The 21,415-nt window shown below is 50.4% G+C and overlaps 2 protein-coding genes across 2 annotated transcripts; both read right to left on the bottom strand.

The window, feature by feature from the left end:
* Positions 1–1,657: 1,657 nt before the first annotated feature.
* Positions 1,658–6,472, bottom strand: LOC142559897 (acetylcholinesterase-like). Its single transcript, XM_075671586.1, has 3 exons — positions 6,210–6,472; positions 4,706–4,906; positions 1,658–2,056 (listed from the first exon to the last, which is right to left on the bottom strand). The coding sequence occupies exons 1-3, from the start codon at positions 6,425–6,427 to the stop codon at positions 1,816–1,818; spliced, it is 660 nt and encodes a 219-aa protein (XP_075527701.1). The 5' UTR covers positions 6,428–6,472; the 3' UTR covers positions 1,658–1,815.
* An 81-nt stretch (positions 6,473–6,553) lies between these two features.
* Positions 6,554–20,220, bottom strand: LOC142559887 (uncharacterized). Its single transcript, XM_075671574.1, has 3 exons — positions 18,954–20,220; positions 13,685–13,906; positions 6,554–7,132 (listed from the first exon to the last, which is right to left on the bottom strand). The coding sequence occupies exons 1-3, from the start codon at positions 19,494–19,496 to the stop codon at positions 6,554–6,556; spliced, it is 1,344 nt and encodes a 447-aa protein (XP_075527689.1). The 5' UTR covers positions 19,497–20,220.
* Between the last annotated feature and the right edge of the window lie 1,195 nt (positions 20,221–21,415).

Here is a 21,415-nt window from a genome sequence, read left to right as displayed (position 1 = left end):
AAGATTAATTCTGCGTGCGGTACGCGCACCGCAATTACTAAGCAAAGTAAGTCCTACCTCCCGCAAAGCTGCGTGGCCATAAGAATAGCGTACGCACAACAAAGGCAGAAGCACTATAACTATTTATAACTATAACAATATCAACAAGGCGAACTGCGTATCACGAATGAAGATGCACAGGAGAGATGTTCTTTTACGACGTCGCGCATGGAAGCGTTAAAAGGCGGCCAAAGCAGACGTCTAGGAGCAACAACATCTCATGTCACGCGCACCTCCACGAAAGCGGGTTTATGACGACACCACGACGTGACAGGCACGCTTCCACAATCGCAGTACACTTTCGTTATTGTTTCCGCAGCTACGAACCAGCACACCACAGGGTTATGCACATCCCAACAGGATACCGACCCATATATGGTCCAACACAAAATGCCGTGCCTGTATTTTCAAGCGCTAGCACACTTTTAAAGCAGACATGCTTCTGGCAAACTTATTCGGCGAGATGACGGTGTATGCACATTCGCAGAGATATTCGCATACATATTCGTAGACATTCGCAAAAAACTTATCGCCACTTGCTAGCCAACTCGATCAAGGACTTAAATAAAACGCAATATTCTGAAGACGCATTTTCCCTTTCGATGCTCTCACACCGCAATGACGCGCAGTCCTTCCATTCTAAGCACTCGGTTGACCACCACTACGATAGATAGACCAAAGGTGTAAACGTTCTTACTAGAAACTTGCAACATTAAATATTGCTGATATCAGTACTCACTCACAAAACATCGTTCATGGCAATCGTACTAAGGCGACAGCGGCAAGGCAGCAGCGGCTAAGGCTCAACGCACAGTAAACCCCAATAGTAACAGGCAGTTGTTATTTGCACACATTGCGTTGCGGGAAGGCGCTGATAAAGCAAGAGACGGAACATTTTGCATGTTCTGGCAAGTGCATCGTTCTTGGCACTGTCAACATATCGCCCCCACAACGTTGAAATTTAGGCCACCAAACCAACGTGTCGCAGTTTTACCAACAAAATTATGCTCAAACGTCTGGTTTTCCGAATTCACTCGAGCAGTCTGATGGTTTTGTTGCCTGAAAATCTTTGATGCACTGCGTTAGAAAGCTAAACATTTGAGAAATTATATATTTTGTGTTTCAGCATGTTTCACTATACCTATGCGCGGTTCAAACCACACATCACGATAGCGCCTCAGCTTCCAGTAATAAAACCACTGTGCCGTAAGTGGCCTGTGTGAAGTAACCTATAGATGTCATGTTAATCACACGCAGGCATCTTTTTCGACAAGATAACTGAGATACAGGCATAGAGTTAACCAGATAGGCCGGCCGTATGATCGCAGGGTGTGTTTTAATTGTGGTCAGCATTGAAACCAGTCTACCTTCACGGCTAAAAAGACAGCTTCGACCCGAATTATTGGAATGCACTTTGAATTAGTCTTCAACTTGGCGCCAACTCGCGTCGACAAAAAGGGTAAGGAAAACGATTAACTGCATATTTTAATACACAGATCACCTGCAAATCCAAGAATGTAACATGAGTTACATTATTTAAAATCTTGTCGGCGCTTTTACGTGCGGAGGAGAACTTTCCGCCGAGCTTTCAGGCAGGCTTCGATGTCGACTTCCCGGAGCTGTCTACTTTGCCAGCTTCGTCAGAACCGAAACGAGACTTAAAGTGGTCGCAGTCTGCTTTGCTCTCTGTTTAGCAGTCTACGGCGGGTATTGGGACACAGCCTCAGTTTACGAGCAAGGCCAACAGCCAAATGGGTACCTCTCCTGAAGCGACAACTAAAGGCGTACTTGCCTTTCCGCGGCAAAGTGCGCGACGATGCGCACCATCTCTCGGCTGAGTGCCCTGTCGACGTCGTGGAATCGCTCGGGCATCCGCAGCGGGACCCCGCTCATGTACCAAAAGGTGGAGCTGTGCGGAACGCCCATCCACTCGGGCACGTGCAGTGACGAGGTCGCGTAGCAGAACTTGTACACGAACACAGGCTGGCCACCCTTGGCATGTCGCTCCGCGAAGAGCCTGCGTCGTGAGAAGAAACGACGCGCAAAGACACCTCGACAAACGCGCGCTGGGCGTGGTGACGTTGCATCGGCGAAAAGCACGCACATTGGTGGTCCGACTATCTAGGTCCATCGTCCTTTCTTGTTTTTTGGTTCGCGTATGTTCACCTCTGCAGCGCATCAATTCACCGTCAGTCATGCCGTACCAAGTGGCTCCAGTCGAAGCACTTTTCCAGCATGCACTACTCAAGCATGTTCGGCGAGCTTGACATCGACAGCCCAAGTCAAAGCTACGTCAGTTGCGTCACCAAATATGAAAAACGAGTGACGCCGGTGATGGCGCTCTGTGGGTTGCAACAATATCGGAAGTATTTCGGAGGCACTTCAGGCGTCAACTGCCGTCGGCGAGTACGTATTACGCAGTGTGAAAATACAATGTACGCGTGTAATCCAGCATATCTGGGGACATCATGTGATCTCAGTGGGCGATAGCACGACGAAAACTCTCCCAGAACTGGCTCCACGCCGAATCAATTGTGAATTCTGGAGTTTTACGCGCCAAAGCCACGATCTGATTATGAAGCACGCAGTAGTGGAGGAATCCTCATTAATTTTGACCACCTGGGGATCTTTAACGTGCCCCCAATGCACGGGACACGGGCGTTTTTGCATTTCGACCCCATCGGAACGCGGCCGCCACGGAAGGGATTAGCGACCTCGTGCTTAGAAGAGCAACACCATAGCCGCTAAGCCACCACAGCGGGTGGCTCCGCACTGTCGCTGACACAAACTCATATAATCCGCTGCGCTCGACGCGTCAAGGTGAACTCGGCACCGGCCTAGTGGTTCTACCAGATGAAATGTTGCGATTCGTATTGATGGACTGAGTTACCAAGGCAATTTCGCCTGGGATTCAACGGAAGAGAGACGTCGGTATACATAGACGAGCTAAATGTGTGTGTGTGTGTGTGTGTGTGTGTGTGTGTGTGTGTGTGTGTGTGTGTGTGTGTGTGTGTGTGTGTGTGTGTGTGTGTGTGTTTGTGTGTGTGTGTGATTTTAACAGTGTCGTTAACTAGAGATTAAGCCTCCGGCTTCAAGAGTAACCGCAGCATGTGCGCTACAGAACTTCAAAAGCACTTGTCAGGTCTGCTGGATATGTCAGGTGTAGGTCAGGTGTACCCTGAACTCAATTCACGCAAGCGTTCTTATATTCGGAATGTGACCGCCGCTGTCAAGAATCGAACCAGCGACCTCGTACTCAACAGCGGAGCATGTTGCCGTCCACTTTACAGCAGCATAAAGCTTGATGCTACATTCAGTCAGACTGCAACGCTCCCTTTTTCCCAAAACTGCTTTGAGCTCTGAATTCTATCCTCTCTTCTATCGTCAACTTCCCTCCCTCCTTCCATCTTTCTTTTTTCATACGTCGAACCCCTCACTGCTGGCCGCTGTCAACAAAGTTCGTTTACAATGCGATCAGGCGCAGACTGTGTTTACAGAGCGGTAAGCATTAATTTTGTTCCGTTCCTTTTCTTTTATTTGTTTAAATATTCCAGCAGAACTGACTTCGCGATGACTGTGGACGTTAATGCGATTAGCATCCAAGGAATGTTGCGACGCACCGTACGGCCACCGCCGAAACGCGTCATGCAAGAGCCGTGTACTGCAGCCGGGCTCCTTCCTCGCGCTTCCCTCCGGTCACCCTGCGCCATCTAGCAGTGCGCGCGCGAAGCCCCCTTCTTTTGCGTGTCTTCCAAGATTGAACCGGTGACGCGCCGGTACGTGGTAACGCTGAGAATTAACCCCTCGCTCGGCGTGGGCATTTGCAGCACCACGCGCTGAAGCGTCTGGCTGGTGTGTTAGAGGAACTTGTAAGACGAGGTTTCGATTACGATCAGGATCGGATAAATGTTAAACGTTTTCTTTTTGTTTTATTGAAGAGCTGTATAAAGATGCTTGATAGATACAGACACAAAATGACTAAACTAGGGCATGGATTATAATATCATTAATAACCACATTATTTGTTTTTTTACTGCAGTGGTGTTGAAATTGCACAGCGTCCGCCTCGCATGTGAGAGCTCCTGGGTTCGAATCCCGGCACTCTTGGAAACCCACCGGTTTTTTAATGGGTACCACGACCCGGCGCTCAGTTGTTTATACGGGCTCTCATCTCTAAAGGTGGCCCTACAGAGATTTGCGAAGGACTCCGGGCGCCCCCTGTCCCACCACAGCTTTGGTCAAATAGCCGCGCATTTGCCACTACTGTGGGAGGCAAACGAATACCGCCGAAGTGTACGTACAGCTGAATAGGCACACGCGCTCTACCCGCACGGTGCTCGGCAACTAAGGGAGCTCCAGACATCTACAAGGACACCCCCTTGATGAAAAGTTGGCTGCATGGGGCCACCAGATTGCGCTTCTTCTGTGCTCAAAATGGCCTCGACAGGATTTTAAGGGCGCCGGACCCTTAAGAAAGCCGTGCACCAGGCCGGGGAACGATTGTACCCATTTTGAAAGAACTAGTGGGTGCCTGGAGGCGATGGGAACGCAGCGAAGGTGGAAGCTCTACCACAAGAACATGGCTGAGAATGCTAGTTGCATTAATAACCAAACAATTAGTACATGAATTTTCTAGAACATCTCTAGGAGTGAAGTAGGTGGGCACCTGCAGGGACAGTGAAGCGCGGCGTCACCGAAAATGTCGGCGACAAGCCGCCTGAGATCCTCCCCCTGCTGCGGGGCTCCACATTTGCTGCTGGCTATCTCCAGGTAAGGCTCCATGGGTGGCCGGCCGGAGGGCAGCGGGATATTGTAAGTCTCGAGGAGGCCACCCACCATCTTCAGTGCCTCGCTCCGGTTGTTCAGCCTGTGCGCCAGCCACAACCGTGCAATACTCTTCAAGCACACGCGTTAGAAACAATAGCACCGAGCTACTTCGTACACTGCGCGCCAACGTGTACCAATCATGGGGGTCGTTAATTGCAAAGAGGATGTGCCAACAACCTGTTGCCTGACAGTAATCACTCCATCAAATTAGCTTTGCCACAAGATAAGCATAATAATTTGCACAGATTTCTAGTTGCTGCCTATCATGCTTCTCTGGCTAATTTGACGAAAGTGAAGGTTCATCTGCGATATTTTGTAAACGAAAACTGAAAGCAATCTCACGACTATGTATAGAAAACTCTGTGATTGTGTATCGACATACTTGGCTCTGCATCATCAATGTCATTTCTTACTATTCAAAGCAACACGAAACCGATTTCTAGGCAAAATCAAGGGTCCCAATCAAGAAAGTCGGATCGTGTTTTTAAACTAAGGCACAGTGGATGCCGCTGAGCAGGCGAAAGAAAACCTCGAATATTTGCTGCCTTTGTGTGACTGTATGCTACGTCTACAGCACATATAAGCTTTTATTTGTATCGCCTTAGCTAAATTTATCGAGACTCTGGTCATTCCGAAACTAGCTACTTTGATCCTGAACGGAGCGCGACCTATCCGTCCTTGACTGCTTCCGTTACGTGCGTATTTGTTAAATTACACAGCTCATAGACACCCCTTACAAGTACGTCTTCCACTCCTCCAAACATGGCAACCACCAAGAGAGCTCGTACGCGTTTATACTGAATAAAAGTAGGCAACCAACCCTTCTTATATTTACTTTACCTAATCACCTTCTACTATAGTCCCAAACATACCGCCAGTTCAACTACCCCCTTCCCTTAACACTCATCTCTTTTTATTTAATGTAGGCTATACGTTTCCACAGAGCATTCATACTGCAGAGTAATAGCAGATTACAATGGGTGAACCACAATACAGTGAACTTCAATAAGATTGCTTTCACGAAGTCTCGCGCCAGTCTATAACATGTTCCACTGATACTGTTGCTATAGCGGCTTCAAAGAATTTCAATGTGCTCCTGTTCCCCTATATACTTGAATTCACCATAGGAATTTCCAAGAAAGTCATGAACTTACGCCACGTGTTCCGACTTTTGATTGCATACGCTCACTATCGACCTGCGGTTGACAGCATTATACAACCACTGCACTGTGGCGTTCGTGACCAATTGTCAGAACATTGTGCTTGCTTAGCGCAAAGCGCGTACATAAGGTTACCAGGCTCCGTATGCCAGAACTCAAAGACCGCGAGTACGGGAGTCACACCTGGGCGGCTGCTCGAAGCATCGGCGTCCAACGAAAGGGCTGCCCTCGTTGCTCGACGTCCCGATGAGCAGCGGCACCGGCAGGTACTTGGACTTCCACGGAGATTTGGGAAGGAACGAGTTCCCGTACGTTGCCACGAACGAGCTCAGAGAGCTGGACGCGACGCGCTCTTGCGCCCACAGCAGGTCTTCGGCCGGACGGCTGCGCAGGCAGGCCATAACCTGAGAGCGCGCAGTGGAAGCAGTCAGTCACACGGGGTACTTATCAAAGCCGTGTTTCCTATACTTCGGTCATCATTTGCTGGGATGTCGTCACTAGCAGCGATATCGTTAACCGGTGCAGGTTTATCTAAATTCCAGGGGCGCTCCCATCAACATTTTTGATTCAGCTGGGCCGCACACAAAGGAACATAAGTATATGTCATATGTAACAGGTGTGGGGCACAAAAGGAAAAGAAGAGGACGATGTTCGCCGACCGGTCCGAACGGCACGAGCCCTTGAGGCGCGTCACTCGAGGTTTGATCGGAGGAGAAGTGGCGCCAAGCTGGGATTATCGACGTGGCTCTGGGAAAAGAAGGTTGGAGCACCAGCTTCGTACTGGCGACGGGACCCATGGAGGTTCGGACAGGCTCGTGACGCTGGCAACCCAGGGTGTAGCCGTCGACCTCGGCGACGTTCGAGCGAGGCTCCCTGGAACTGCTGCAGCCTCCCACGGCGCTGCCGGGAACTCCAGGAATTGGATCCCCTTTCTTCGGCAGACCAGTACGGACGATAGTCTCCGGGGCTTCTCGTCGGCATACGGAGAGGTAGCGGCAGAGCCTGGTGTTAGGCCTAGCCAGGCAAGCCTGGGTCACCACCTGGGTCACCTGGGCCACGTCACCAAAATAGTTCGGGTAGCCGGCATCCGAGACGGAGGAGCTGGCCTGCCGATACCAAGGAAGCAAAACTAGCGGAGTCAGCGAGAGCACCGACTGGGATAAAGAGCCGACGCACATAGGACTTGGGGACACGCACCAGGACTGAACTTTGGAAGAGCGTCCCTTTTGTATGCGTGCGGCCATAGGCCAGGGTTGCCGGACTTTCGCGGAACGCGCTAAGGACGAGCGTAGGGGAGAATAAGGACATATGTAGGCTACTCAAGTGTGGAATTTATCTTTGTCAGTTGAGTTTTGAGTGTGTTTTATTTTGGGTGTGTTATTAGTAAAATCTGTTTGCTGTGCTCGCCTGCGTCTCCCGACTCCATCTCCCAACGTCCGCACGGCTCCGAGATCAGTGAGTGACAGTATAAAACAAAAGAAAAACAGTGCTAATGCGCGCTGTTGGTCTCTCTTAAAATGCAAAAGTATTGCACCGAAGTGTTGTAAGGCATCAGTGGAGTATATAAACGTCACTCTCACCCATTCATTTTAAGCGCGAGAACATCTTTTTTTCATTTGTAAATACTTTGCATGACGAGATGTGCTGTTTTCCACGCAGAAGTAATGGTGCGGAATCGCAGCCGAACCCATTCATATTGTTACGTAAGAAGACGCAGATGAAAAGCTACATACAAGTATATTTACAGGGAAATACGCCGCACTTGGCCAAGAGGCAACAGCCCGCGCTAGCCTCTAATCGTCGTCTTCTTCACACTGATCGCCTCTTCGTGATCGCAAATACTGCTCCGTAGCACTACCCCCGGCAGCAAAAGCACCGTCCTGGAGCGACTAAAGGCCGGACTCGGAAGCAGGGTAGTAGGCCTTGAGCCTATATACTGACGTGCACGACATCACTAGATGCCAGAGTAGAGGACAAGGTTGAGCTCACAGCAGCAATTTCGTACGCTACAGGCGTCACCTGGCGCAGCACGCGGTAGGGCCCTGTGTATCGCGAAAGGACCTTTTCTGAAAGTCCGACATGACGAGAGGGCGACCACAGGAGCACGAGCGCACCAGGCGAAAACTGTACGTCACGGTGGCGGGCGTTGTACTGACGCTGCTGAGTGGTCTGCGAGCCCGTCAGTCGAGCACGGGCAAGCTGGCGTGCATGGTCGGCGAGGGCGATGGCGTGGCGCGCATATACTCGCTTGTTGAGATCGCAGCAGGAGGAAGTGCCGTGTCAAGGGGCAAGGTCGGTTGGCGACGTAGAGTAGATAAAATTGAGAAAATCCGGCGGTGTCCTGCCGGGAAGAATTATAAGCAAATGTGACGTAAGGAAGGGCAATGTCCCAGTCGTGGTGGTCCTTGGAAACGTACTTGGCCAGCATGTCTGTAAGAGTACAGTTTAACCGCTCTGTCAAGCCATTGGTTTGAGGATGGTATGAGGTAGACAGCTTTTGTTGAGTGGAGCAGGAACGCACAATGTCGGCGATAACTATCGAGAGGAAGTTACGACCACGGTCAGTAAGCAGCTGTCGCGGAGCGCCATGAAGTAAGATAATGTCACGCAAGAGAAAGTCCGCGACGTCAGTGGCGCAACTGGTAGGGAGAGCCCGCGTGATAGTGTATCGGGTGGCGTAATCACTTGCGACGGCTACCCATTTGTTCCCAGAGGATGACGTGGTAAAGGGACCGAGGAGATCTAATCCAACACGAAAGAACGGTTCCACAGGGACGGTTATCGGCTGGAGATGACCGGCAGGTAGCACCTGAGGTGTTTTCCGACGCTGGCAGGGATCACAGGCAGCAACATAGCGTCGGACGGAGCGAGCGAGACCAGGCCAATAGAAGCGGCGGCGGACGCGGTCGTACGTGCGGGTTACCCCAAGATGTGCTGCAGTGGGTGCGTCATGCAGCTCAAAGAGCACAGTCTGTCGTAGATATTTTGGCACGACAAGAAGAAGATGAGAACCGTCAGGGACGAAGTTCCTTCGGTACAGAATGCCGCCCTGGAGGACATACCGGCGAACGGATACGTCGGTAGGTGTACAGCGCAGACGCTCGATGAGTGCTCGCAGCGATAGGTCTCGGTACTGCTCATCGGTGATGTTAGCCAAGGCAGACACAGAGAAAATGCCGTTGGCGGTACTACTGTCGGCGTCGTCAGGCTCGTCTACCGGGTAGCGAGACAGGTAGTCAGCTTCCTTGTGTAGTCGGCGAGATTTGTAGGGGACAGTATACGAATATTCTCGGAGGCGTAAGGCCCAGCCACCAAGTCCTCCTGTAGGATCTTTCAGTGGGCATAACCAGCAAAGCGCGTGATGGTCTGTGACAACGGAAAAGGGTCGGCCATATAAGTATGGGCGGAACTTCGCGACCGCCCAAACTAGGGCCAGATACTCACCATGCACTCACGCTCAGTGATGGAATAGTTGCGCTCCGAGGGTGGGAGGAGCCTGCTGGCGTAAGCGCTAACACGGTCGTTGCCGCGCTGGCGTTGTGCCAGTACTGCGCCAATTCCGTGACCGCTGGCATCAGTACGAACTTCGGTAGGCGCAGAAGGATTGAAATGGGTCAGAATGGGAGGCGTTGTGAGAAGGTCGATTAGATGGGAGAATGCAGAGGCCTCGTTATCGCCCCACTGGAAAGGGGTGTCTTTTTTCAAAAGCTCGTTTAGTGGTCGTGCTATGGCCGCGAAAATTTTCACGGAACGGTGGAAGTACGAACAAAGGCCGATGAAGCCGCGCACATCCTTGACACTTCGGAACAGGGAAGTGCGCAACAGCATGGATCTTGCCTGGGTCCGGTTGCACTCCGTTCGCGTCAACGAGATGCCCAAGGACGGTAATCTGGCGACGGCCGAATTAGCACTTCGATGCGTTCAGTTGCAGACCGGCTCGACGAAAAATGTCCAGGACTGCCGAGAGGCGCTCGAGGTGCGTAGCGAACGTTGGAGAGAATACTATAACGTCGTCCAAGTAGCACAGGCACGTGGACCATTTGAAACCGTGAAGAAGGGAGTCCATCATGCGTTCAAAAGTGGCAGGAGCATTACATAGACTGAACAGCATCACTTTGAATTGATGAAGACCGTCGGGAGTTACAAAAGCAGTGTTCTCGCGGTCGAGATCGTCCACGGCAATCTGCCAGTAGCCGGAGGGAGGTCAATAGAGGAGAAGTAGCGAGCACCGTGGAGGCAGTCAAAGGCGTCATCAATCCGAGGTAGCGCATACACGTCCTTTATGGTAACCCTGTTAAGGTGCCGATAATCCACGCAAAAGCGCCATGAGCCATCCTTCTTTTTTACCAGCCAGTACAACAGGTGACGCCCATGGGCTACATGACGGTTCTGTGATGTTCTTGGCAAGCATTTTGCGAACTTCTGCGTGAATAACTTGACGCTCAGCTGGTGACGCTCGATACGGGCGGCGATGAATAGGAGGGGCATCGCCGGTATTAATGCGATGTTTAACAGCTTTAGTTAGGGCCAAAGGACGATCAGTAAAGTAAAAAAATATCGTGGTAGGAAAACAGAACGCGGCAGAGCTCACGAGGGTGCTCGGACGGCATGCCGGGCGCAATCATTTTCTGTCAGTCAGCGATGGTACAAGTTGCCGACTGCGATGGTAGAGGAGGATCGGCTGAATTGTCGTCTACTGCAACAAATGCTATTGAGTGATCCTCAAATGAGCAAAGCTGGGCCAGAGACATCCGCCTGGCAGCACTTGTGTCGTCAAGCCAAAATTGACTACTGGCAGGCAGACGCAATTCGCCGTAATAGATAAAACGGTATGAGGTACTGTGATCCCGTGTGTAAGTAGGACGTCTTGCATAGGAGCGGCGATGTAGCGACCGTCGGGCACTGGTGGGGATGAAACTAAGTCAACGTAAGTCAGTGCCGAAGGTGGCAAGCGAACGAAGTCGACGGAACTGAGGCGACTGGGGTGTGGTTCAGCAGGATCCAGAACAGGCAGGTCAAGGCGGAGAGTACTGGCGGAACAATCGATGAGAGCAGAATGTGCGGAGAGGAAGTCTAAGCCGAGGATGATGTCGTGGGGACAGTGGGCGATGACTGTGAATAGCGCGATTGTGCGGCGATGGGCGAAGGAGACGCGGGCGGCACACATACCAATTACGGGGGCTGTTTCGCCATCGGCGACACGGACAACATGCGTCGTGGCGGGCGTGATTATTTTCTTCATGCGGTTACGAATATTAGCGCTCATTACTGACAAATGCGCCCCAGTGTCTATAAGAGCAGATACAGAAACACCGTCGACTCGCACGTGAAGAACGTTTAGATGAGTGGGCAACGTCATTAGAGGATTTGGCGGCGTAGGGAGCAATGCAGCGTCATCTCGAGGCGCTGCATCATCTAGTTTTCCGGCTGGGAGCGGCGTCCGAAGGGAGTCGGCGAAAAGGAGCGACGGGACTGGGGAGAGCGAGATTGTCGTCGTTGGGGCAAAGGCGAACGAGAATAGGGGCGGTTCGGCGCAGGAGAATCAGCGGCGGCATTATCGGAGCGTGCGGCATAGGGACGAGAAGGGCCGCCTGAGGGGCCAGAGTAGGCAGTATAAGCAGACGCGGTCGGCGAAGTCCAGCGACTGCGACAGTGCCGAGAAATGTGCCCGATTCGACGGCAGTGAAAACAAATGGGCTTGTCGTCAGCCGCGCGCCATTCAGATGGGTTGCGGAAACGTGGTTGGTAAGATGCGGGACGAGGCAGAATTGAAGAAGCCGGGTGGGCATCAGGGCGATGGGCCGAGCAGATGGTGTGAAGACCCATTTTTTCGAACTCCTGACGGACAACTGTCTGGATCAGGGAAACCGTAACAGCAAGTGCGTTGGTGGGGCTGGAGTCGAAGACAGCCGGATAGGCGACCTCGATCTCACGCCGGACGATCCTGGTAATATCGCGTGTTGTTGGGACGAGGAGCGTCGCCACAGGAAGATGTCGCTGGGGTGTTGGGCAGACGGGCAAACTGCTGGTTGATACATCTGCTTTTAGCGAGTTTTAGGCGGCGGCACTCTTTATAACTGCATCCACCGTCGTCACGTTGTTGAATACGAGCAAGTTGAAAGCGTCATCAGCAATGCCTTTGAGGATGTGGGAAACCTTGTCTGACTCAGTCATGTGTGCGTCAACTTTGCGGCACAAAGCCAAGACGTCCTGAATGTACGTGACATAGGGCTCCGTTGACGTCTGCACACGGCCGGAAAGAGCCTTCTGCGCGGCAAGTTGGTGACCGTAGGGGTTGCCGAACAAGTCTCGGAACTTTTGCTTAGACGAATCCCAACCGGTGAGCTCATCTTCGTGCGTCCGAAACGAAACTCGAGGTGTGCCACCGAGGTAAAAGGCTACGTTGGCGAGCATGATAGTAGGGTCCCACCGGTTATTGCGGCTGACGTATTCGTACAGGCTGATCCAGTCCTCGACGTCTTCCCCATCTTTGCCCGAGAATACGCCAGGATCACGAGGAGCGGGGAGAGTGATGTAGGTCGTCGAACTGGCAGCAGGTGTCGGAGGCGGCTTGAGTCGAGTTGTCATCGCTGGGAGCCATGAAGGAAGGCTCGACGTACCGTCCACTGCGAAGCTCCGTCACGAGGTATAGGGAACGTCCACCTCCACCAGATATGTTACGTAAGAAGACGCAGATGAAAAGCTATATACAAGTATATTTACAACGTAATACGCCGCACTTGGCCAAGAGGCAACAGCCCGCGCTAGCGTCCAATCGTCGTCGTCGTCTTCTCACTTCTCGCCTCTTCGTCATTGGAAATACTGCTCCGTAGCACTATGAACGAATATCTGCATGCAAGCTGAAATAACAGCGTCGATATTCATACTATACATTCGTATCGTGCTTTGTGTGTCATGGTCTGCTACTCTTCAAACGGATAGAAAGTTGGGCGAGTTGGTACGGTAACATGATCTTGGATTGTAGCGCGAAGTGACACAGACAGAGACTAGAAGCAGACAGGACGAGCGCTAATAGCGCTCGTCCTGTCTGCTTCTAGTTTCTGTCCGTGTCACTTCGCGCTACAATCCAAGATCCTGCTTCTCCTGATCCTCCTCCTACTACAAAGCTAGCTGGCCAACCCCTCACTCCCCTTTCTTTCTTTAATTTTGAGCTGCATATTTGTAGCTCGCCTGTTCGAACGCTGTGCTGCCAGATTGGTTGGAACATGCTCCACACACTTCACAAGGGGAAGAATTTACTCGAAGCACTGTTGCAGAGCGCACTGGCGGGCAGGTTCAGTCCCGCCGTGGGACTGTACCAGAGTGAAAATACCGATAGGGATAGCAAGTGAAAATGCTCATACCAGAATGAAAACGCCATTTAATGTTATCCGTCGAGGACAATGTACGTTTAAGGTTGACTACAGCGTATCACGTTGATACCAAGATTCGAAGCGGCAGCTACCTCTCTAACTTCGAAAAAAAAGGAATCCATAGCAGTACCGACCGCGAACATGAAACGACGAAGAAAGCGACGAACCCGAGTTCTAATTCGTCACACTGCCAACAACGGAGGTGGAATCGTTTTTCTTTTTTTCCTCGAATGAAGCTTTTCTGTAGCCTGTATAAGCGTCAAAACAGAAAGGAGGTGAGCTCGCCTGTCTTGGCAGGTTCTCGAGCTCGGCGCCCATTCGCGAGCAGCTGAGCAGTCCAGCCAGGTGGTTAGCGCGCTCCAGGCTCCTGCGGGGCGGCTCGACGAACGCATCGCACAGGGGCCCTCCTCCTTCCAAGATGGCGGCGTGGAAGAGGCCCCGGCTTTGGGGCGCCGTCATATGAAGCCCGCCCGACGCGGCGCCCGAACTCAGGCCCAAGAGGGTCACCTGCCAAGAATTAATACAGACACATTAACTAGTGCATTTTCCAAGCATGCGCCAAGTGAAAACGTGTTCGACAGGTACCAGCGGTTTCTTCTCAGCTAGTACGTCCATGACAGACACGTTGTACACGCTGCATGGGACAAGCAATATGACTACGCGCTGGTTAAAAACATTATGGGGTTCTGCGTGCCGGAACCATGTTCTGAATATAAGGCACGCCATGGTGGGAGACTGCAGAAATTTAATTTGACCCCCTAGGGTTCTTTAAAGGGATACTAAAGGTTAATATTAAGTCAACGTGGACTGTTGAAATACCACACCAGAAACCTCGAAACACTTGTTTCGTGCCAAGAAGAGACTTATTTTAAGAGAAAATGCGTTCTGAAGCGTCCGCGTACCTCTAGCGCAGTTCACATCGCCCGTCCTCCGATCGAGGAGTGATGACGTCATGGTCTCATAGTGACGTTGCGCCGTCGGTGAGTAAAACGGCGCCCGCAGACGGCGCTACGGCTTTTCTGCGCAAAACGCAAACGCGCGGCCAGAAACAGAGCCAAGACAAAGCCGACAGCAGCGCGAAAGCGGAACTATGGTGGCTAGCGGAAGGGAAAGCGCGCGACGATAAGCTGGTTCTTTATTTCATGACGCCAACTTTGACGCTCGTTGGAATGGGCGACTTTGACAACGACACGTTGGCTCGCGATGCTGGGCTCGACTTCAGCGATTTGAGCCCTGATGAATGTGACCTGCTGCTGAGGGCTTGCGCTGCCGCCGTCGTTGCTTACTACTACGACGGCAACTGTATGTCATGGCTGTACATATTCGCACATTTGTAGCTTTTCCTTCGTGAAAACCAAATGCCGCACTCACCGCCCCGGGGCGTCTTCAACCTGCAGTTGTTCTTGAGCTTCGGAGAATGCGGGCAAAACTGACCGAACAACGCTACGGGAAAGCATTGCTTTGAAAGGCACTCCACACGACTTCAGTAAGTCGGGGTTGAATTCGTAATCCTCTGGACGAAAGTGCAGCGAGCACACTATACGATTTTTCGGCTATTTGCCAACGCACTGTGGCAGAGGTACGGCACTTATAACCACTTCGAACGGAGAGGTTCACTCGTTGGCCCACAGTGATAAATAACGTTGGATTCGTCGCTGCAATTGCTCTTAGCCAAGTTCCGCGGACCGTTCGCGCATCCCCCGACATCACATGGACGTGGCATTCTCGCTGCTTACCCCAAAGACAAGTTTCGCGAGCCAGCAGAACCAGCGCTGCATGACACGATAACGAAACAACTGAAACACCAAAGCGCGCGCGGCGCAGAGTCGAGCGCGCAGAGTCGAGCGAAAACGAAACCTTTCGACCACCAACACTACTGAAGGGTAACACCAATATGTTATTTTTTCTTAGTATCGAACAGAAGCAGACAAGTAGCATTTTCTTCCGTCTTATAACCTACTAAAATGATCTTTTTAATACGAGTAGCTGAGTACTAGTGACCTAAATTATGAGGAGGAGTGCCTTCGTCATCGGGCTAGTACCGGGATGTCGCTGGGGGGTCTCAAATCGTATCATGCATTTACCTCAATTTCTCGGTTACTAAAGCTCTGTTCGCGATTATACTGACGCCTTAGACGTTATAGAGCATTGCTTTCTATCTTTAACTTGAATTCATAGTAACCTTTCGTGCCCCTTTAACGTGCACCTAATTCTAGGTACACGGGCGTTTACGCATTTCGCCCCTACCGAAATGCGGCCGTCGTGGCCGAGATTCGATCCCGCGACCTCATACTTAGCAGCCCAACACCATAGCCACTAAGCAACCACGGTGGGATACGTGTCCTGGTCTTTTCTTCCATGGAGCTAAGCTGGGGCAGACAATGACGTTAAAGTTCATGTATATTCACACTGCATGGAATGCAAAGTGTACGAACTTCAGTATCCAAGACATAATCAGCGCTAATGATCAAACGGCAGGTAACTACTCCAGGAAGATTCATCATGGATTCATCACAATACACGAGCAGTCACTATCACAACTCGACTCAGGCTCATCTTATTTTTAACATTTCGGTGATTCAAGTCACCGAAGCCCAAACCAAGCTCGCATGATGTCACTTAAAGGTTGTCCACGCCGTACTTCAATGCAAACGCAAGAAGCATAACTCGTCACAGAATCAATGGTGGGTCCTAAGACGTTAGAGGTGTTTTGTAAGAAGCCTGGTAAATCATTAAAGAAAGCAATTTTTAAAAAGGTCGAGGTAGGTGTCTTCACTAATTGACGAGCTCGGTCGCTAACTCGCACCCTCAATGAGTAATTCACATATTCAATAGCTCTTTAACAAACTCACTATCTCACTCGCTCAATCATCGATCTGTTCCAGCTGCCTGCCCCCTCACCTGACTCACTCTTTCGTTTACAAACAGCCGAAGACCCCCAAGTCGTTAAACATACAATGAAGAGAACGAACAAAAGGCAGCAGATGAGGAATAACAGAAGTGAGTTTGGAAAAGTTATAAAAACGGCGAACTTTCTCGACTGCTAAAGGCTACTTGCAATGATCAAGAAAAAGTTGCATGGTTAATATATCACCACAAAACATGGTCACTGACACTTGACAACATACATACATACATACATACATACATACATACATACATACATACATACATACATACATACATACATACATACATACATACATACATACATACATACATACATACATACATACATAATTCAACCAGAATTGCGATTTTCAGACAAGTCAGCGCGTGCTGCAGAAAGCCGCAGAAAAGCAGTCCAAAGTATCTAACAGGCGCCAATATCAGACAATGGCTTCGTAACTGCATGCGTCAAACAGCGTGGCATTTTCATGTCAAGAAAAATAATTTCAGCACCTAGAAATGTATAGTAAACTTTAAAAGGACCGGCGAGAAAGGCGAGCGCTATGTGGCAGAAAAAATACAGTTAATTTTCCACAGCGCGTCGAGTGGCGCAATCGACTAAAATTACTTTGTTTAAATATCGTTTTTGTTTGTTTGTGGGCTATCAAACAAAGGGTAAAAAAGCTTACGAAACAGTACAAACTTTTACCAACACTCGACACAGTGGATTTGTGGGTTATGAGATGACGGGAATGTGAGAGAAATAAGCGAGGTTTTCACCAAGCTTCCACCACTGCCCGGCTTACCTTTTCGGGATGGCCACCGAAGGACTGAATATTGCGGCGCACCCATAGCAGAGCCATGCGTTGGTCCAGGAGACCGACGTTGCCTGGCGCCTCTCTGTTCATAGCGTCCAGAAAACCGAACACCCCGAGTCGGAAGTTCATCGACACCACGGTCACATTGCCCAGCGCTGCCAGAGCCGAGCCATCGTAAAGGAGGGAACCGGTGTTGCCGAAGCTGAACACCCCGCCGTGTAGGATGACCACCACAGGCTTCAAGACAGCACCGGACGTGACCTTCACGTCAAGTCAAATCAGATTCCGCATGCTTATACGGCGGCGTTAGCAACTCTGGGACCCAGCTCTCATAGAAAGCCGCAGCTCTTGCCGATGTTATATTGCGTCACTCCGTGTAGCCGATCATGACAAAATTGTACACCTTCCCTGTCCAACTGAGAATCAAACCCTCAACCGGGACCCTTAAATAGGGAAGGAACCAAAATTAGCAGTGGAGCTTACAGCGATGTTTAACGTAGTACATCCACCTACCTTAGGCACCGGCAACCCCGCAACCGTGGCTTTACGAGCCCGAGAAAACCTTAATTAGTAGAATCATATAGCGTATACAGAAGTAGCTAACTTTAAAAAATGGTAATTGTAATCCAGGAACTGTTTACACCAGTTGATTTCTTCCTCTGAAGAAACCAAAAACGGGCTTTAGCTCCATGCTCGTGCGAAAACAGGCAACGAGGTAATTTTGCGAAACCCAAACATAAAGCTTGTTTGGCTGTCTCCTCTGGATAATGAACGTCGTCAGTGAATGTGAATGGTCGTGAAGGCAGTCAGATACATTTCTCGAGCTTTTCACGTAGCAATTTATTTTGCTTTTCTTTTTGACGTTACGATATTTTCGTAGCGATATTACCCGGCATAGATACTAAAAAATAAAACTGAAAAGAAAAAGAAAAATACTTGCCTCAATAAACCAGCGACACGCTCCGCATAACCATTCCCTATAAAGTTATGGTGGCTTTTTTTGAAATTTTTCTGAGGTAGTGGTTTCACACGCTTCGACTATTTCCGTAATTCCTTTCTTGATCTTAGTAAAACACCACACGCCTGTACAAAGCGACAAAGCAGTCATATGCAGTATGCCACAGATATTGCTCTCGCCGAGCGAGAGCATGACACGTGGTGAGTCCCGGCCAGTCCTGTCTCAGAGAGACCTTCTTGCACAACAAACATTCGTCTCAATACCATAGTTAAACTCGCACTATAGCATGCCACACCATGGTTTTAATGTGGCGAAAACACAGGGAGGTACGTTTTCGTAGCAAACGGCTCGGTGAACATCCCGCTGGGTAAAAGTCACCACCATCATCATATTTACGCCCACTGCAGGACGTAAATGTGGTCGCGCCTTAATGCAGTATGACTTTATCTCCTGAACTGTGATAAAATAAAAACGATGATTGGGTAAGCACTTATGTTCGATAGAGGATGCTCATGACGAAAATAGAAGGCACTTAGCCGAGAAAGTGAAGCATAGGTTGTCCGTCTTCGTTAAATAAAAGCAACACTTTAGCTCTTCTTCAGTACGAGCTTTGGTCACAGTGAAAACAATAGGCTAAGCACAGATTATTTTATACCTGTTATAAGATTCTCGAGACGCGACGCTTACACAGACGGAAGATTAGCAGCGCTTCCTTTTTCCGCATGCGCAGTAATCCGCATGAGCAAAGATTCTAGCTATAAGCCACGGCATGAACTTTGAAGGAGAAGACGACTAAGCAGCCAATCGACCTTTTTTTGTTTCTCCGACACGCTCTCATGTGTGTTTCGTTAAGTTACTATACTACACGTGGTATGCCCGACCGAAGCACCTTTTGCTGGTCAGGGACTGCCGTCCACACGTTGAGGTACAGGCAGTCCTCGGAGGCGTTCTGCAGCATCTTCAAGTGCACAGGGTAGTGAACCTCATCGAGACGTTGCATGCAGGGCCCCTTGAAGCGGCGTGCACTCCACACGTGGCGCCACGGTGTGACGGCCACCGGGGGCAGGAACCGCAGGCGCCCCAAGGGCGGTCGGGCGTACGGCACGCCGTAGAAAGCGTGCAGTGGCCGACCCTCGAACGAGGTGCGCACCCCGAGTAGACGGCCCTCCCGGGTGAGCACCAGCGGCTGCGGAGGTCGGGCCGCGCCGCCCCCAGCGCTGTTTGCCACCGCAACGACCAGCGAGAGGACGGCCCAGCCCAGCAGGGCAGCTGCCGTCCTCGCAGGCCGCATGACACGCAGCGCCACGCAGCGTTGTGCACCGATAGATGCATGTTTACCAATCGTGACAGCGTCCACAGCGCCACCTGCGACAAGTGGTCCGTACACATCCGAGCAGGGTGCGCTTTTGTGGACACTGTCAAATTCAGCCATGTTGGCGTTTCGAGCCTGTAAGAAACACCGCAGCGGCCCTGTAAGCCAATACAGGTGACAAGATATGACATTTAGGCGCGATTTCACGGCGTCCCAACAATAGACCCCGGGATTAGGACATGATGTTGATAACGTTAAAAGCAGTGACGCCTGTCCACTCTGGAGTATAAGTCAAGAGTGGGGTGGACTTAATAAATGTAATAGGGGGATCGATGTTAAAGATATATAGTAATGAACTCATCATGATAAATGTTATATCGTGCATATTAATCATTACGACAGCTATAGAGGCACTACTCATTCTCTGCCTTTATTCCATCCTCTTTTTTCCTCCCCCTTGGGCGGCTCCAAGCACGCGCCTTCTCATGGCGCTGCGGTAGGCAGCGACGCCTTAGAAGCCTGCGAGTCCCAGCAGCGAGGGAAGTTGACTGATATTTGTAGGTGATGGTGCCTTGGTTATCACTTCGATAGATGACATCAGTGGGAACAACCCTTTGGCGCTGACAACATGGCCTAGGAAAGTCAACTCCGCGACGTCAAAAACACGTTCATAGTTGAGCCGGAGGCCAGCGTCGGAGAGCCGTTTCAAAACAGTGCGCAAATTGGCCAAGTGATCCTCTCTGGAGCGTCCATACACAATTATGTCGTCAATGTAAAACAGGACCCATTTGCATCCTTGGAGGATCATATGCATCATCTTCTGAAACGCCGACGGTGCCGATGCCAGTCCAAAGCAAACCCTCTTAAAGCGAAATAGTCCATCATGCGTTATAAACGTCGTAAGATCACGACTCTCTGGACTTAGCGGTAACTGATGGTATGCAGAAGCTAAATCTAACTTGGAGAATCGCTATGCACCAGCCAAGCTGTTCAAAAGTTCCTCAGTTTGTGGCAGGGGAAAACTGTCCACTACTATAGCTTTGTTTGGCTCTCGTAGGTCTACGCACATGCGAATCGAGCCATCCTTTTCTCTGGCTACGACAATTGGTGAGACCCACCCTGAAGAATCGACGCGCTCAATGATGTCTTGAGCTTCTAATTTTTGTACTTCTGCCGAAACTTGCTCACGAATGACGAGTGGTAGTCGTCTCAGTTTGGTGGCCACTGGTTGAACAGATGCGCGAACTCTGACCTTGTGAGTGAAACTTTTGACAGTTCCGAGCTGCTTTTCAAACAAGTGCTCGAACTCGGAACGTAATTCAGGAGGGAGCACAGGAGTTTCTTGCGTCATTAGCAGACACCTGAGAGGTGACCCTTGAATCTTCATATCCAGAGCCGCGATACCATCTAAACCAAGAATGGTTGTTCCTCCCGACACAACGTACAGAAGGACAGAAGTTCATCGGCCGTGAAATGAAACTGGAGCAATGAAACATCCTTTTATTGGAATTGCTGACTTAGAATAATCGAGGAGCTGGAAGGATGTTGATGTCAGAGGAAATACAGTATCGAAATGACGTCGGTAAAGTTCTTCGGCTAGGATTGAAACCGATGATCCAGTGTCAATCAGGAACGACACAGAAATTCCTTCTATTTCCAACACTGCAAAAATTTCCTTCTTACGGCTACAGATGTGACAAACACTTATGTGATCGTCCGTATCAGCTGTATCAGTGTCGTCTTCTGTGACATGCTGAATTTTTTGTCAGACTTTCGGAAAGACTTGCACACCCTTTCCAGATGGCCAGTCTTGCCACATCTGCGACACTGATGTGTCTTAGCTTTGCAGTGAGGACTATTCGCCAGATGGTCCGAAGAGCCACAACGATAACATTCTTGCTCTTTCAGAGCTCGACGACTTTCAGTTGGCGTCGTATAGCATGTGCACGTGCCACAGTGCTTTTCTCATATTTGAAGTGTTTGTGTTTTTAAAGTGATGCACTTGTGCTTCATGTCGTGCAAGTTCTCTCGCTTCTCTA

The sequence above is a fragment of the Dermacentor variabilis genome, chromosome 10 (assembly GCF_050947875.1).
Source record: "Dermacentor variabilis isolate Ectoservices chromosome 10, ASM5094787v1, whole genome shotgun sequence".
In the NCBI taxonomy this organism is placed as follows: Eukaryota; Metazoa; Arthropoda; class Arachnida; order Ixodida; family Ixodidae; genus Dermacentor; species Dermacentor variabilis.
The sequence above is the reverse complement of the archived record's forward strand: the minus strand, read 5'-3'. Positions and strand labels throughout refer to the sequence as shown.